This window comes from Gracilinanus agilis, chromosome 5 (assembly GCF_016433145.1).
Source record: "Gracilinanus agilis isolate LMUSP501 chromosome 5, AgileGrace, whole genome shotgun sequence".
Lineage (NCBI taxonomy): Eukaryota > Metazoa > Chordata > Mammalia > Didelphimorphia > Didelphidae > Gracilinanus > Gracilinanus agilis.
This window is the reverse complement of record NC_058134.1, coordinates 19,871,358-19,889,716: the sequence shown is the minus strand read 5'-3', so window position 1 is coordinate 19,889,716 and position 18,359 is coordinate 19,871,358. Positions and strand designations below refer to the sequence as shown.

Here is an 18,359-nt window from a genome sequence, read left to right as displayed (position 1 = left end):
CATTTGACAAAAAGATATATGTAGAAATAAAACAATGTCTTGCTTATTTCTACTTATCAATTTGAAAGAACAGATCTCAGGATCAGAGATTCAGGGCCGGAGCAGTGATTTGTCCAAGGCCATACAGACAGTGTTAGAGGTGGGATTTCCATTGCTGTTAACTACAGTTAGAATGTTAAACAACCTGGATATTCACATTAAATTTGAGTGAAAGTGAAATAAAGTATTATAATCAGCCCTCGGTTTATGGTGTGGAGATTACATTAAATTCCAGACAGCAACGATACTTAGTCACTGCCCAGTTCGAAAAGAACCTGACCGTAGGTGTCTCCCCTTCTAGTATTAGTGGAAATAAAAGTTAGCACCCGCATTCCAGAAATAAAATTGGGTACAAAGAAATCTGATCACATTTACTCTTTAATTATTAGACTCTTGGGGCAGCTGGGTAGCTCAGTGGATGGAGAGTCAGGCCTAGAGACGGGATGTCCTGGGTTCAAATCTGGCCTCAGACACTTCCCAGCTGTGTGACCCTGGGCAAGTCACTTGACCCCCATTGCCCACCCTTACCAATCTTCCACCTAGGAGCCAACACACAGAAGTTAAGGGTTTAAAAAAAAAAAGAAACAATTATTAGACTCTTGTAGCACAGCCATTTTGAAAAGAACCCACAAATTCTGGAATATCTTCATATTAAATATTTTAAAAACATACCATGTGACACACCAATTGATTATGTATTAAATTATTAAAATAAAAACAGAAGAATACATACTCTCTTCCATAATATTTTGGTCTGTTCTCCACCTATATGAGAGAGAGAGAGAAAACCATTAATAATGCATTGGAATTCAAAACACTGAGATTAAAATACCATTCAAATAAACAAGGTGAGAATTCTGATGGCAACTTGATCATATTAAGGATCTGTGGCCTTCTTACATAACTGACTGTGAAAAGAATGAGAAATAGAACCTGAGCAGCTTACAGATTCACAATCAGGACACTGTGAAGTTGCTGGAGATTCCAAATAGGGTTGCCTAATGGCATTCCCCTGCCCCAAAGGGAATCACTTACTTAAATAAAAAATTAGACTAGACTCATTGTATGTGTGGAAATAAAACAACAAAAAAAAGTCCTCTTGTTTTCCTTTCTTTTTTTAAACCCCTATCTCCTGTCTTAGAATCAACATAAAGTATTAGTTCCAAAGCTAAAGAGCAGTAATGGCTAAGAAATGGGAGTTAAGTGACTTGCCCAGGGTCACACAGCTAGGAAGTATTTGAGGCCAAAATTGAACCCAAGACCTCTGCCTCTAGTCCTGGATCTCTATCCACTGAATCACCCAACTGCCTCTCAGATGGAGTTTGCCTTTTTCTTTTTTTAAACTCTTACTTTCTGTTTCAGAATCAATACTAAGTATTGATAAGGCAAAAGAGTGATAAAGGTTAGACAATTGGGGTTAAGTGACTTGTCCAGGGTCCCTCAGCTAGGAAGTATCTGATTCCAGATTGAACCCAGGTCCTCTCTACTCCAGGTCTGGCACTCTATTTACTGTGCTACCTACCTGCCCTTCTCCCTTTATTTCAAAAGGAAAAAGAGTCACTACATTCAATTGTTAATGTGATTTTATAGAATAAAATTAAAATTATTCAAGTCTAAATAACACTGAAGTATTTATTTCATCTTTCATCTGACTTTTCCATCATAATTTATAACAAAACATGGTAATAATGTTTTTATTTTTAAACCCTCACCTTCTGTCTTAGAATCAATACTGTGTATTGGTTCCAAGGCAGAAGAGTGGTAAGGGTGGGCAATGGGGGTCAAGTGACTGGCCCAGGGTCACACAGCTAGGAAGTGTCTGAGGCCAGATTTGAACCCAGGACCTCCCATCTCTAGGCCTGGTTCTCAATACACTGAGCTACCCAGCTGCCCCCGGTAATAATGTTTTTGTTCACGTTAATACCAGCATTTCCTTCATCTTATTTTTCATTGTTTTGTTTTGGGGGGCAAAAAAATCTTTTGATTATTGTTACCTTTTGCTTTAGACTATAGTTCTTGTCTTTAACCCAGCCCTACAATGGATGGCTGTCCTAACAACAAAGAAAAGTATTTAATCAAAGTCATTTGACCCCATTGGATTGTGTATATCACCTTCCACACCTGAAGTTCCTTCCTGCCTCCCCACCATCAAGAGGAGGAAGGCGCGTTTCCTTAAGCATTTTCCAGGACCAACCCTGCTCATTCTAATTCATAATTCATCAGAGTTGTTACTTTTTAGTGTTATGATTTCCATGGTTACCCCACTGCCCATGTCGGCATGGTATCACAGGATCCTGGACCTCAGAGGCCATCTTGTCAAACTGCCTCATTTTACAGAATAGGAAACTGAGGCCATAGGAGGTTAAATTCCTTTCCTGAGGTTACTTGGGCTCTTTCTCCTGTGTCAGGCAGCTGGCTCCTCCTGACTCTCCTTTCTTCACTCTGCATCCCTTTGTACCAGTCTCCCCATGTGTCTCTGAATTCCTCATTTTCATCTTTTCTTATGGTGCAGTCACCTTCCCTATATTCTAGGAATAGACTTTAGGCATCATCAAGTCCGGCCTCCTCATTTTATAGCTGAGGAACCTGAGGTTCTCAGAGGTGAAGTTAGTAACCCAAGATCACAGATGAGGCTAAAGGTGTGGACTGTGGCATTCCCTGTCCAATGTGGTCACTGTGGGAAGGATGAGATTCGAATCCAGATCACCCGCATCCCAGACCACAGCGCCCTCCTCTGTACCTCATTGATTAACATCCACCGGAAAGTAGGGTAGAGATGATGCTGTTAGCTGGGGAACCCGGTGCAGAGAGGGGTGGGAGGGGGGCCGAAGGCTCTAAAGATGAATGTCTCCACTTGACGTTCCCGGAGAGCGCCGACATGCACCTAGTCACTGGCAGATCTGTGCTCGTCCTCCTGGGCGTTCATAAAGGAAAGCGACTGAGCCGAAAGGAGGATTTCTGCCCCTCCTAGCCGACGCTCTGATGCCTGTTTGCTCAGCCTCGTTTGGAGAAGGAGGCTTAAAGAGCAACACGGAGAGAGAGATGCGGCCATCTGGAAAGAGGCATTTATTCCATCGTCTCATTGCTCTCCCTCCCTAGAGCTTGGGGGTTGGAGGAGCCTTCGGATGGGGTCTTTTTCATTGGAAACTCTTTCATTTGAATCACCCAATTGATCTGGAAAGTCTGTCATCCTTTGATGAACCCGTCCTTATTTATTCCCCACTAACGTAGATGTGGGAGGCGAGAAGGTAGCCTGGAAATCCAAACACGGAAGAGCCAACAGGTGCAGATATCGGCGTGCAGCAAACCTCATTTCACTTTATTACGCTTTGCACATGTTATCTTTTTCAAGAATTGAAGGTTGGTGATAGTCTTGCATTGAGCAAGTCTTTAGGCGTAATGGCGTCTCTGCATCACGTTTCGGGGATTCTCATGACGTTTCTTTCTTTCAATTACATCAAGAAACTGTTTATTAACAATTTTTCTGAACTTTTGCAATACAAAGTCCTTCTCTCCCTCCCTCTTCCCCAGATGTTGAACACTCTGATATGGGATATTCCAGTATTACCATGCCATACGAATGTCCACGTTCCTCATGTTGTCTCACAAGATTTCAGACTTTTTCATTATTATTATATCTGCTCTGATGGTCTCTGATCAGTGATCTTTGGTGTCCAAAGTTCTCACACTTGTTTCAGGGAGCCACAACTGCACCCGCCAAAGATGGCAAACTTTAAAAAAAATTTTTTTTTAATCCCTTAACTTCTGTATATTGGCTCCTAGGTGGAAGAGTGGTAAGGGTGGGCCATGGGGGTCAAGTGACTTGCCCAGGGTCACACAGATGGGAAGTGTTTGAGGTCAGATTTGAACCTAGGACCTCCCGCCTCTAGGCCTGACTCTCAATCCACTGAGCTACCCAGATGCCCCCAAAGATGGCAAACTTAATAGATAAATGTGTCTGTTTTCACTGTTCCACCAATCAGTCATTCTGATTCCCAGTTTATCTCCCCCTCCTCAGGCTTTCCTGTTCCCTGAGATGCAATAATATTGAAATTAAGTCAATTGATAAACTTATAAAGGCCTCTAAGCATTCAAGTGAAAGGAAGAGGCGATCAATGGGGTAAACTTCACTGCGGTGTTATTTTAAGAAATTTCCACAGCCATCCCAGCCCTCAGCAATCCCGATGAGTCAATCCGAGCCATTGACATCGAGGCAAGATCATCCACCAACAAAAAGATTTGACTCACTCAAGTCTCGGATGAGGATTAGCATTTTTTAGCAATAAAGTATTTATAAATTAAGGTACGGTGGACAGCTGGGTGGCTCAGTGAATTGAGAACCAGGCCTAGAGATGGGAGGTCCTGGGTTCAAATCTGGCCTCAGATACATCTTAGCTCTGTGACCCTGGGCAAGTCACTTCACCCCCCTTTGCCCAGCCTTTACCACTCTTATGCCTTGGAACCAATACACAGTATTGATTCTAAGACAGAAGGCGAGGGTTTAAAATTAATTAAGGTATGTACTTTTTTAGGCATAGTAATATCAATAGACTTAGTAGACTACAGGACAATGTAAACATAACTTTTATATGCAGTGGAACACCAACAGACTTGTGACTCACTTTATTGCGGTTGTCTGGAACTGAATCTGCAGTATCTTTGAGATCTGCCTTCTACATATCTTATAGAATTTGGAGCCTCAAGCAGCTTGTTTAATATTATTAGAATATTAACCCCTTGAGAGCAAAGGCTCTCTAGAACGGGACCTTGCACAGAAGATGTTCATTGATTTCTGCATTTAATCAAGGCATTGTTTCGCCTGACTTTTCTCCCTCTCCAAATAAGTACACAGGGATGTATGTCTCTTTCCCAGTGAAGGCAACCCATTTTCTTATGGTCAGTCCTTTAAATTTCAAAGTAATTCCAACTAAGGCAGAATCAGCACTATTTTCTCAATTTAAAGCGCTTCATGATCTGCCACCAGATTGTCTTTTCTGACATGTTGAATATGTAGCCTCTTCCTTTCCCCACAACACTATAGTCTAATCACATCATCCTACATGATATTCAATCTTTCACCTCCGTGCTTTTGTTCTGGCCCTCCCCCATGCCAGGAATGCCCTTCCTCTTCACCTCTGCCTTCATAGAATACATTGCTACCTTTAAACTCTTCCATGACGCCTTTCCTGCTTCCCCAAGGATGCTAGTGTCCCCTCCCCCCAGAAAATGACAGTGTATTTACCTTATATGTCTATGTTCACATGGATGATCCTTGAGGGCAGGGACCACATTCTCTTTTTTGTCTTTGTCTTTTTCTAATGCCAGCACATGGTAGGTGCTTAAAAATGCTTGCTAAGCAATCAAATAAGTGAACCCTAATTCTGTCTCCTTTTCTTTTCCTTTATTTAAAATAAAAGATTACAAAGTGATTTTGAAGACTATTGATTGCTTTTCCTTAGTTAATAATCCAATCAGCAAATATTTATTGTGAGTTTACTATGCTCAAGATATGATTCCAGATGTTGTTAGTGAACCAACAGCAGGTCTATTGGGAGCAGGGAGAATGTTGACAGAATGCCAGTATTTTGGACAAAAGGAAAGATTTAAAGATGAATCTAAGATGGACAGAGAGAGGAGAGTCAAAGGGAAAGCTGATGATTTTGAGGTCAATGTCACACTGTTGATTCGTACAGTCACCTGTATGGTCACCGACAAACCCAGGTCTTTTTTGCCCAGGAATTACTGGCTGGTTCCTTCTTGTCCCCACTGTATTTGTAAAGTTGACTTTCTAAACCCAAGCAGAAAGACTATATCCTTATGTCAGACTTGTTGTTCCTCGCCTACAATCCAGTGATGGTGAACCTTTTAGAGGGATGAGTGATGTCCTCAGGCATGTGTGGAGAAGGGAAGGGGAGCAGCCCACCACACATCCCTCTGGCTTTCTAGTAATGACCTCTGCTGAAGTCTGTGCTGTGGTGATGGTGGGAGTGTCCACAGAGAGTGCTCTGAGTGCCCTCTCCGGCACACATGCCATAGGTTCACCACTGTGGCACCACTGCATCTCCTGACTGTGCATTACACCCCTTGCCTGGAATGTTCTTCCTCCTCACCTCCCACCTCCTCACCTCCTCCCTTCCACCTCACCCACTTATCTCCCCTGGCTTTCTTCTAGTCTCAGTTAAAAACCCACCCTTTGACAGAGAAGCCTTTCTTAGTGTCAGCCCCGGAGAGCATTTCCTCTGAGATTACATTTCTGATACACTGTATATGCATAGGGCAATGCTGGAAATCCAGTAGACACTTAATAGTTGCTTTTAAGAAGGAAGGAAGGAATTTCTGACATTGACCTGAAATGCTATCAAAAGATGCAAAAATAATTTAAAGAGCTAACAAAAATCTTTTTGTGAACAATACTTTGCTACAGGAAACCATTCAAGAACAATTTGAGATAGCAGATAAAGAAATGCCAAATCCCAGGGGAATGGAGGAAAGAGAAAAAATCAGTGTGGTTGGGTTTGAGTGAGCTGGGAAGGCTTCACGGAGGAGCTGATAATACAATGGAAAAAAAGGAGAGTATTGGGGTGTTTGTATGTGTGTGTGGAAAGGAGGTTATGTGAAGATGAAGAAGGCACAAATGAAAAAATAGAATATGCTTATGAAAGGAAGTGAAACCTGGGCTGTGGTTGGAAGAATTCTTAAGAGGTTAACACAAATGCATTCTGGGCATTTGCAGGGAGCAGATAGGCAATGGTTTGTCACATTAGCAGCTGAGTTTGGCTGGAGTAGAGCATATAGAAAGGGGGATGGAATCAAGGAAGTCTGGAAAAGGTTGAGGGTCTTAAATGTCAGGCTGAAGGATCTGATTTGATCTTGGGGTCAACAGGGGAGTAACAGAAGATTTTTAAGTAGGCAAGAGATATGGTCAGAGCTGTTCCTTAAGATTATTTTGGCTGCTATGTAGAGGATGGATTAGAGAGATGAATGGAGAAGGGGGAGACTGATCAGAAAGATTATATATAATAATGTATGTAAATATGTAATATATATGGAATAAATGTCTATATAGTGCTTGAAAGATTGCAAAATGCCTTGCAAGTGTTATCTCATCTGGTCCTCACAACAACTTTGGGAGGTGATATAAATGTTCCCATTTTAGAGATGAGGAAACAGGCTCAGCGTCATCCAGCTAATAAGGGTCAGGACAGATTTAAACTCAGGACTTCCTGATTTTAGAACCAGGGCTCTATCTACTTTGCCACCTAGTTGCCTCTTTACTTAAATGAAAGCTATATTTAAAGAGAGGGGAAGATTAATCTGTAAATGAGTTTAATTTTCATGAGATTATTCCCATGAAGGTAAATGTAGACTTTTAATGTTCAGTGAAAGGTAATTTAATGAAGATTGCTGTGTCTCCAGTAAACAAAGTTTCCAAGTATTGAAAAAGAAAGCTTTTCTAATCTCTTAGCAGCTGGTAAATGTTATGTTTTCATCTACTAGAATTCATTAAAAAGGGGAAAAAAGCAGGAATTTTAAAGCCTTCTCCACACACCAGCTACAGCACTAACTTTCCCTCAGAATTCATTAAGCTGAGTGGGGACGCAATTGATTGCATCTTAGACTTATGAATGTTGAGTCAATTTAAATCTGAGGGAAAATATGAGTATTTCACATCAAATTAGAGATTATGGTTCTAACATGAGGATGAGAGAAAAGAAAAGGACAGAATGGTAAATTACACACAAGAACTCAGTCGGGAATGAAAACTTGCAAAACCTAATACTCACTGTTTGCTTTTCGCCTAGATTTACTTTTTATTTTCCTTCAGAGTTTTGCCTTGAAGCCTTCTGAATCTCAGCAAAGTGCTGAGAAGGTAGCTTGCTCAACGTGTTCATTGGAACACGCCCCAACAATATAATAGAATGTTATTGTGCCACAAGAAAAAACAAAGGGGAATGGCTTCAGAGAAACCTCTGAGGACTTGTATGAACTGATGCAGACTAAAAGAAAGGTTTGCAAGTGCTGATCAATGCACTAGCCAGTTATGACACTAGAAGATTGATAACGATATGCTAGATGTCTCTTAATAGAAAAATGGACTCATTAGAGGTGCAGAATGAGACATGAATTCTTGATATAGCCAATGGGTGGATTGATGATATTGATTTATTACAAAGAGGGGAAGGAGACTTTGTTTTTGTTTGTTCTTTTGGTGGAGAAAATGATGAGTGGGAGTGGTGAGGGTTAGTGATAGTGATTAAATAAAAAGAAAGAAAAGAAAAGATCACCAATGAAATATTTTAATGTTTTTCAGAAGGAAGTTGCAGAGGGAAAATAAAAAGCAAGGAAGTGTTGAAATGATCAAGTTATATTTAACTTATTCTTGAAAAAAATATTTTTAAAGCACTTTGCAAAACTTCAAGTGTTATGCAATGCTAACAATGATCATTGTTGTTTTTAATAATAAAAACAATTATTATTATTACAAACTAAGTTATACTAAAGGATATGAATAAAAGTCTAGTCAAACAGTATGAACAAGTATGGATGGGTGGCAATCTATTCTATTGGATGGGATATTTTTTTTTAAACCCTTAACTTCTGTGTATTGGCTCATAGGTGGAAGAGTAGTAAGGGTGGGCAATGGGGGTCAAGTGACTTGCCCAGGGTCACACAGCTGGGGAGTGTCTGAGGCTGGATTTGAACCTAGGACTTACTCTCAATCCACTGAGCTACCCAGCTGCCCCAGGAGGGGATATTTTTATGAAAGATTGATTTATGAAAGATTTATGAGATTCCAGATTGATGAGTATAGTCATGGTATGGTTTAAAATCCCTTTCTATATCTTTGTATATAGAAATGTTCATGTTTGTTCACATTTGTTAAATCATTATAATAAATAAATTAAAATAAATAAAATAAAAAAGTCAAGAACACATACCCATGGATCTGGGCTGTCATGGCTATGAATACCTTCTCTCATGTTATAGATGAAAGCTCATCCAATCCCATAGGAATGGATATTTGTTTATTTCCTGCAATAAGTTCCCCCCTGGGGGACTAAGTACTGGGACCATTCTTGATTTCCATTCCCACCAAAATTATCCTGTTATTTATTTTCTCTATATTCCTATAAGTATGCTTATTGTTTCCCATTAGAATGCAAACTCCCTAAAAGCAGGGATTCTTTGATTTTTGTCCTCTACCTCCAGCTCCTACATGCTGGAGGATTGGCTGGGTCTTCTGACACTGTGACTCTCCCAGGGGCACATGAAGGCTGACCATTCATTATGTCTCTCTTGTGCCACAATGGAGGGAGTAACTGCTTGGTTGGGGGGCTTTATTTCCTAGTTAGACATTTCTCTGCTGACATCCTTTATCCTGCTTTTCTGGTTCAGCTTCTTGTCAATAATACGCCCCAGCTTGTTCACCCCCCATGTGCTTCTCCTTTGGCTTCTGGGCGATGGTCAACCTTGACCCTTCCGGGACTGGGTGTTCCGTGACTTGCAGACACAGCACGCCACAGGAAGGATATTGGTCTTCAAAGATAGGCCTTTTCTAAAGACATGAATATTTCTAGCACTTCGCTGTGTGGTGGTAGAGCATCAGAAACTAAGATGGTGGCCATTCATTGGGAATGGCCAAGTAGATTGTGGCATCTGGAGGAAATGGAATATTCTTGGATCCTACGAGATGGTGACAGGGAGGCTCTCGGCGAAGTCTGAAATGACTTGCATGAATTGATTCAAAGTGAGCAGATCCAGAACCACGGATATAATAACCACCACTCCGAACGGCGAACAGCTCTGGAAGCCGTGAACTCTACTCAAAGCAATGGCCAACTGCCGTTCTAGGGGAGGGATGATGAAGCCTGCTAGCCACTTCCTGACAGGCAGACAGGCAGGATAAGAGACCCAGAGGCAGGTCTGTTTCTTAGACATACTCTAGGTGGAAATGTGTTTAGCGTGATTCTATATATATTACAAAGATGGTTTTCCCCAATGGATGGAAGAGGAGGAAGAAAAAACAAATGCCTGTTAATTAAAAAATTAAAAAAAGACAAATAGGCCTTGGTTTCAGGGAAAATTTAGCCTCATTAGAAGTATAACATGAGGGCAGCTGGGTGGCTCAGTGGATTGAGAACCAGGCCTAGAGACGGGAGGTCCTGGGTTCAAACTTGGCCTCAGATGCTTCCTAGCTGTGTGACCCTGGGCAAGTCACTTAACCCCCACTGCCTAGTCCTTCTTGCTCTTCTGTCTTGGAGCCAATATACAGTATTGATTTTTAAGATGGAAGACAAGGGATTAAAAAAACAAATGAGTACAACACACCTCCCCACAAACAACCTATGCCATTCTCCTCCTGCTCAGGGCTGGGCCAGCTTATTCTCCATTTGGACTGTCTGTCTCAGGTATTTTCACTTAGAGGTACACTCTGTGGGCTGGCACATCAAATGCTTACTATCACTTGGATAATGAGCAGTCCATTGGACCCTGTAATTCTGTTAATGCAACCTAACAGCTAGGTGGCACAGTGGAGAGAGCACTAAAGCTGGGGTCAGGGAGACTCATTTTTCTGAGTTCAAGTTTGTTCTTGGACACTTACTAGCTGTGAGACCCTGGACAAGTCACTTTAGCCCTTTTGCCTCGGTTTCCTCATTTGTAGAGTGAGCTGGAGAAGGAAATAGCAAACCACTCCAGTATCTCTGCCAAGAAAACCCCAAAAGAGGTCACAAAGAGTCATATACAACTGAAAGCAACTGAACAACAACATGAGATGCTCCCCTTTCAAAGCCTTTCCCAAAAAGTCATTAAATGAAACAAATTTTACTAACTAAAAACAAATAACCAGAGGAATAAAAATAAATTAACTAAAAGAAAAGGATGAAAGAAAGAGAGAATCGCTGTCACCTGTGTTTGATAAGACTAATTTTGATTTTGAAATGTGAGTCTCTCCAGCAAAATAGTGCTTCAAGCCTTTGTGGACACTGTTAAATGATAAAGCAGCTTTCACAGGATGGGGGGACCCAGCACCAAACACAGGAAAACCTCAAGAATTCTCATAGTGGGAGGAAACTTCCCTTTAGATTTTGCAAGAAGTTAAAAGTAGCTTTTAAAAAAGTGCTTTCATTACTAGGAAGCTTCATGTCCCTGCCCCTAAGATACAGTGGAGGAAGGAGGGGAGCAGCTTGTAGTAGAGATTAAGGTGTGATTAACAGGAGAGGAGCTGTGTGGTACAGTGGATAGAGCACCAAGCCTGGAGTCAGAAAGACCTGAGTTCAAATTTGGCCTCAGATACTTGCTATCTGTGGGACCCTGGGCAAGTCATTTCACTCTGTTGGCCTCAGTTTCCTCATCTCTAAGATGAATTGGAGGAGGAAGTGGCAAATTATTCCAGTGTCTTTGTCAAGAAAATCCCAAATGAGGTTGCAAAGAGTCAGCCACAACTGAAATGTTTGCAACAGAAACAGGAGGGGAGAATGTCTAAGAGCCCAAGCAGGTACCATCATCTTTGAGAGCTAGAAGGGACCTTGAGGCTTCACACTATCTCATCCCAGGAATCCAATAAGTAATAAAAAGTCACAACTAATATTTGCAAAGTGCTTTAATGTTGGCCAAGTCTCATTTGAGCCTCACAGAAATCCCACGAGACAGACGCCCTTGGTTTTATTTTCTAGGTTTACAAGAAAGGGAAAATCTAGGATTTGCCCAGGGTTACACAGCCATTGTCCAAGGCTAGATTCAAGCCTCCATCTTCCTAACTTGAATCCCAGCACTTGGGTCATGATGTCACACTACTTATTCCTCTTTAAGTCAAGGTCAAACTTGCCTCCCAAGCAGAGCCGTTAAATGTATAAAGTAATCATTCTACAGGGCAAGGGAGGAAAATCAGAACTGAATTCAACAGCAAAGGATCTCAAACCAAAGGATGGCAGGGCAGTTTGGAGAGGATGAGCGATGCCAGGAAAATCCCACAGGAGTGAAGTACAGTAAGTCATCAGCTAATGACAATTTTCTTCACATGAATAATTGATTCACCCGTGGTAGCATCCTCTTTTTTTATAGAAACTTTTACCTTCCATCTTAGAAACAATATTATGTATTGGTTCTAAGGCAGAAGAGTGGTAAGGGCTAGGCAATGGGGGTTAAATGAATTGCCCAGGGTCACACAGCTAAGAAGTGTCTGGTTCTAGATTTGAACCCAAGACCTCACATAGCCAGGCCTGCCTCTCAAATTACTGAGTCACCAATCTAGTGGCATCATTCTTGAGTTGCATTGTATTAGCAACTCTCCATCTGCCCATTGTCCCATCCTCCTTGCACAAATCCCATCCTTACACCATCCCCAAGTCAACTGATGAAATAAAGCAATGCAGCTGTGATCTCAGACCCTCTCCCTCTTTCTAGAAACTTCTCTGGAGCTAAGGATTTGGGTTGGTGGGCTATCATTGGAAGAAGTCTTTCTCTCACTTCAGGGTATAAGGATTGTGCATATGTTTCCATGTTTTTCTTCAGGCCCATAGCCTTTCCAGTTTACCATGGAAATGAGGTTCTCTGTTGCCTTTGTGAATCCAAGATCTCTTCGTGAGTATGTTCCTCTCACTTAGTCATGATTAGTGGACAAGCAAAAGTTCAGTGGATACAATTCCGATCAAGGTGGGTCCAATCCAAAAACAATGCAGTGGGAAACAGCTTAGATGCATAGTAAAATGGGTAACCTCAAACCAAAACCTGTGGTGCTCACTACTTGCCTGTCTCAGAAAGATCTCGTTGATAAGAGTTGCCCATCTTCTGAATGGTTTCAGGCACCCAGCCAAACCTGATCTCTGCCACATGAAGGTACCCCAATGGGGAAATAAATGTCAATCCACTTCCCATTTGCACACGCTTTAATTCTGTGTAAGGGTTTCATTTCAAGTTGGTCAAGGAAGCCTCCAGCCCTTCTAAGTAGGAATCAATCATCATAACAAAACCTGAGGGGCAGATGGCCAGCACAATGGATAGAGCACCAGGCCTGGAGTTGGGAGGACCTTGGGTTCAAATCTGGACTCAGAAACTTGCTAGCTGTGTGACCCTGGGCAAGTCACTTACTCTATTTGCCAAGACCTTGCCTTTCTATCTTTGAGTTGTTACTAAGTCAAAACAATTAAAAAAAATCAACCTGAGTGAAGAGAAGAACAGGAAGAATAGAACCAAAGGGTGAGGGGAAGGGTGTGTTTTTCCTGGATGAGTGAACTTTATTGTTAGAGAACAGTTTTGTTGTGGGCATTAAGACTTTCATTTTTAATTCAATTTTAGAAGTCATTGCTTAGAGTATACCTAGATGAAAACCATCACATTCCATGCCACATGGGCATTGGTTGAATTGGTTGAAAGAACTAAGAATGGTTAGCCTGAAGAGAAGAAGATATACAATTTATCTTGAATCATTTTCAAGATTTCCATGGGTCTCATGGGAGAGGAATTAGTTTCATTTTGTTTAGTCCCAAAGGACAAAAGTAGGAGCAACGTGTTACAGTAAAATTTAGGCTTGATGATAGAAAATACTTCTTAATTATTAAAATTATCAAGGAGTAGAATGGGCCAACTCAGGAAGTGATGGGCTTCCCTACATTTGAAGCCTTTGAGGAAAGAGTTGATAATCTTGTGTTGGGATTACTGTAGAGGAGATGACTTTTTAGGTATGGATTGGATAGATGGCCTCTTGGGCCTCTTATAACTCTAAATTTTTTGGTCGTGTGACATCTTCTAAGAGACCATGGGGAACTAGAGATATTGCTCAAGAGGGTCCTATTACTGTGTTGTGTCAATCAGATGGAGGACAATATGATGTAGAGAAACCTTTTAGTCATGGGGAAGAAGATCAGAGATCAGCTATTTCTTTTTTTTCGCATGTAAAATATGTTTTGTTGTTCTTTTTTTTTTTTTTTAAATCCTTAACTTCTGTGTATTGGCTCCTTGGTGGAAGAGTGGTAAGGGTGGGCCATGGGGGTCAAGTGACTTGCCCAGGGTCACACAGCTGGGAAGTGTCTGAAGCTGGATTTGAACCCAGGACCTCCCGTCTCTAAGCCTGACTCTCAATCCACTGAGCTACCCAGCTGCCCCTGTTTTGTTGTTCTTTAAAAGGGTTCAGAATTTGTTTGGAATCAAGCTGCGCACCTCTCAATCAGTCCGACGTCTCTCTTACCACGTCATTCTGGCTTCAGCTAGCAATGCTTCATTCAGTTCAAAAGAAAATCTTTTTAATTTCACACACACACATCTAGTTCTGAGAATAGTTAACATTTGTCTGTAGTTCAAAACCAAAAAGAGGGCTAATACTGACTATCGCCTTATCCACCCTCCTCATCAGACAAAATCAGGAACGTCCTCCTAACCGAGGTAGGCATGAATGTTGCTGGCCACTCTGCTGCCCTAACTCTTAGCAACAACAAAAAGCCCAGCTTCAGAGATCAGATCTTTCAAGGAACCTCAGAGACTCTCTTGTCCAATCTTTTCATTTTACAGATAAAGAAATGGAGCCCCAGTGATTTGCCTAAAACCTCGCCACTAGCGAGTGTCTCAGATCTCCTAATGGAGTGTCCAAATTCTCCCCATTCTCTACTGCATCCTTCCAAGGGGCTGATCCATCTAAAGCAGGGTGGAATCCAACAGGGTTACCAGGCAAGGCATGACCATGAGGGGCAAGAAGAAATGAAAAGGCTGCATGATGGGAAAAACCAACATTTTAAACACTTGAGGCTCGTGGTGGATTCCAAACCCCGTATGAATGAACTCTGTAGTGCTGATAGCAAGTACGGGGCCCTCATCAGCCAGTGCTTGGACCAGTGAAATGACCTTCTGTTGGTCCCCCTGCCTCAGGTGAGTCCAGCTCCCCTCCATTTGGCTGTCAAAATGATCTTGTTGAAGAGCAGCTGTGATCATGTCACCCCCACTCTTCAGCAAGCCCCAGCGGCTCCTTCTCACCTCTGGGGTGGGATATGAAGTGATCTGCCTGGCTATTCCCAACCTTTTCTTACATCTTGCTCAAATCAATACACATTCATCCAATAACACCCGACTTCTAGAGGATCCTGGCACGTTCTATCTTCCAACTCTATGCATTTCCCCATTCCTACAATGCTCTCTCCTCACTCCCATTTCCTGGCATCCCTGGCTCCCTTCAAGTCCCAGCTAACATCCCACCTTTGACAGGAAGCCTTTCCTGAACCCTCTTAATTCTGGAACTTTCCTTCTGCCAACTACCTCTGATTGGTCCTGTCTGGGTCTCATTTGTGAATGGTTATTTGCCTGTCGTCTTCCCCAATGGACTGGGAGCTCCTTGAGACCAGAGAATGCCTTTTGTTTTTCTTTCTTTCCCCAGAGCTTAGCCCAGTGCCCGACCCACAGCAGAGGCTTAAGAAGTGCTTCTTGGCTTGACTTGCTTATTTTAATATGTCCATGACATGAGGGTATATAAATAGGAAAATAACCCGAGAGAGGTGGGAAATAATTCTTCCTCTACACGTGACATTATCCAGGCTCTTTCCATTTAGGGCCTCTGAAATATAAGATAATGTGGAGAAATCAGAGAAGACCAAGAGGAAATCAACCAAGATTCTCTTTGGGGAGGGGAAGGTCTTATGAGGAAGGACTTGGATCTGCTTCCTTCCATGCTTCAGAAATGGAGGATTTTAAGAACACAATCAACCAGGCAGATGATAACCCCTCTGTGCCTTAGGAATTTGAATCAAGACAATGGGCTGTAGAGTTCGATCCAGAAAGAAGTTATCCAACTCATCCCTTTACTCCATGGGGATGTCAGAGATGTTAAGTGATTTGTCAGTAAGTCAGTTGACAAACATTTATTAATCATATACTATGTGCCAGGCACTGTACAGAGAACCAAAAAAAAAAAAAAAAGATGCTCCCTGCTTCAAGGAGCTTCAAGGGAAAATGAAAAAATAAAAGGAAGCTGAAAAGTGGAGAAAATAGAGAGGAGGAAGATAAAATGGGAGAAGACCAGAGGAAGGCTCTTCCTCATTCTAAGCCCAGGCCTATATCTATTCCACCATGTTTCTTCTCAGGTGAAGTCAAGCCAATCAGCACTTCTAAAGGGCAGCACAGTGTAAAGAGAATAGTGAAGAGAGGGCTGGCCTACAAGGCAGGGGGATCTGGGTTAGAGTTCTGCTTCTGATATATCCCCAGGACTCTGGACCAATCATCTGATTTCTGTCTTATTTGTAGTATCCTACTCATCTGCTTTGTCAAGGGATTGTCTCATCCAGAGTTCTTTAAACAAACAAATAAACAAATACAAAAATAGTGTTTGTTGTCAAAGAGCTTCCACTCTTGGGTCTCAGTAGTTGGTCTTCTAGTATAATTTCTAGGACTGAACCCAGTTCAAGTCCTTTAACTCCCTCAGCCTCCAAGCCTAGGAATTCAATTTGCCAATCTGCACAGGGAGGGCCACTTTCCTCACTGGCAGGTCCTTAAACCAATGAAATCAGGGATTTAAACAAAAACCAAATCAAACCAAATCAAAACAACAATCAAGATCGCAGAGCTGGGAATTGCTTCTGAGGCCAAATCATTCATTGCTGTGCCAGGCTGGGAGCTCTCTCCCAGCCTAGTCTGGGCTGGTCCTCAAACAAAAAGCCGTTGGATTCCTCCTTCCCCAGGCTCGTCCTGGGCTTGGCTAGCTGAGGGCAAATGAAGGAAGGCTAAGAGGCTTTCAATGTCCCGATCTCTGGCAGCTACTTTGGGGACCTCTGTGGAAAGAGTCAACCAGCCATCATGGCTGAAGACAATACTTTATTATTCCTCCTGTAAATGCTGACTAGCTAGAAGACTCCAGCAGGAAAGAGTCCATATTGGTGGAAGGGTCATTTAGAGAAGGGGCAGGGGAGGGGAGCAGGTAGAGAAAGGGGGTCCTGTCCAGAGATAGGATGAAGAGACTATGAAGAGACTTCCTTAAAACCAGAGGGGTTTTTTAGGGTAACCACACCATGATCCTATTTTCATATATCTATATCTACATCTCTATCTCTATTTATATCTATCTATCTATCTATCCATATCTATCTATCTATCTATCTATCTATCTATCTATCTATCTATCTATATCTATCTATCTTTATCTATATCTATCCATATCTATCTATATATATCTATATCTATATCTATCTATCCATATCTATCTATCTATCTATCTATCTATCTATCTATCTTTATCTATATCTATCGTTATATCTACATCTCTATCTTTATATCTCTATCTATCTATCTATCTATCTATCTATCTATCTATCTTTATCTATATCTATCGTTATATCTACATCTCTATCTATCTTTATATCTCTATCTATCTATCTATCTATCTATCTTTATATCTCTATCTATCTATCTATCTATCTATCTATCTATCTATCTATCTATCTATCTATCTATCAAAATTAAGAAGCTAGTTGAGCGCGGGGTGGCAATGGCCCCAACATTGGCATGGTTGTTGGTGTCATTGCCACCACCTGCTCAACCAGCTTCTTAATTAATAATGAAGCATGGCTTCTTAACTTGGGGGAGGAGGGGGATCTGTGAGCTGTAAAAAAGTTATTTTGAGGGGCAGCTAAGTGGCTCAGTGGAGAGATCCTGGGTTCGAATCCAACTTCAGATACTTCCTAGCTGTGTGAACGTGGGCAAGTCACTTAATCCCACTTGTCTTGTCTAGCCCTTACTGCTCTTCTGTCTTGGAACTACTGCTTAACATTGATCCCAAGATGGAGGGTAAGGGTTGAAAAATTATTTTGATAACTTTATTTTAATATAATAGATTTTTTGTTAATCTTTTTTATTTTATTGTATGCTTTGAAAGACACAATTCTGAGAAGGACTCCATGGACTTCATCTGTGTACTGCCAAAGGGGCCCAGAACACAAAAAAAGGCTAAGAAGCCTTGGATTAAAGGATCTCTCCAAGGAAGATGCTGCCAAGTTGCTTTATAGCTTCAGGTAAAGGGAAAGTATGATTGACTAGTGGATGAATGAAAATAAGGAAAGAGAAAAAAATCCAGCAACAACCTTCAGGGAAGCCTTCATAAATTATTAATTAGAAATCTGTCTCAAACTTCACCATCTACTTCTTTCTGCTGGAAAAATAGAGCTGTGAATCATCGGCAGAGCCATGATCTGAATTCACCTTTCAGAAGCTCCACAGCTGACAGGCAGCCAATCTGTTAGGCCACAAGACCCCCCAGAAGCTTGGTTTGCTGGGGCCATGGGAACATCTCAGTTCATGCCTTCATCAGCATCGTGCTTCGGGCAAGCAGAACCGAGAGGAACTTTCCC

General features: G+C 41.7%; 1 protein-coding gene across 1 annotated transcript in view; it reads right to left on the bottom strand.

Annotated features, from left to right (window-relative positions):
* CHN2 (chimerin 2) overlaps positions 1-18,359 on the bottom strand; it is a 152,039-nt gene that overhangs the window by 118,994 nt on the left and 14,686 nt on the right. Inside the window, exon 4 of the mRNA XM_044678791.1 lies at positions 773-804. Coding sequence (XP_044534726.1) covers positions 773-804 — 32 coding nt within the window. The remainder of the gene's footprint in view (positions 1-772; positions 805-18,359) is intronic.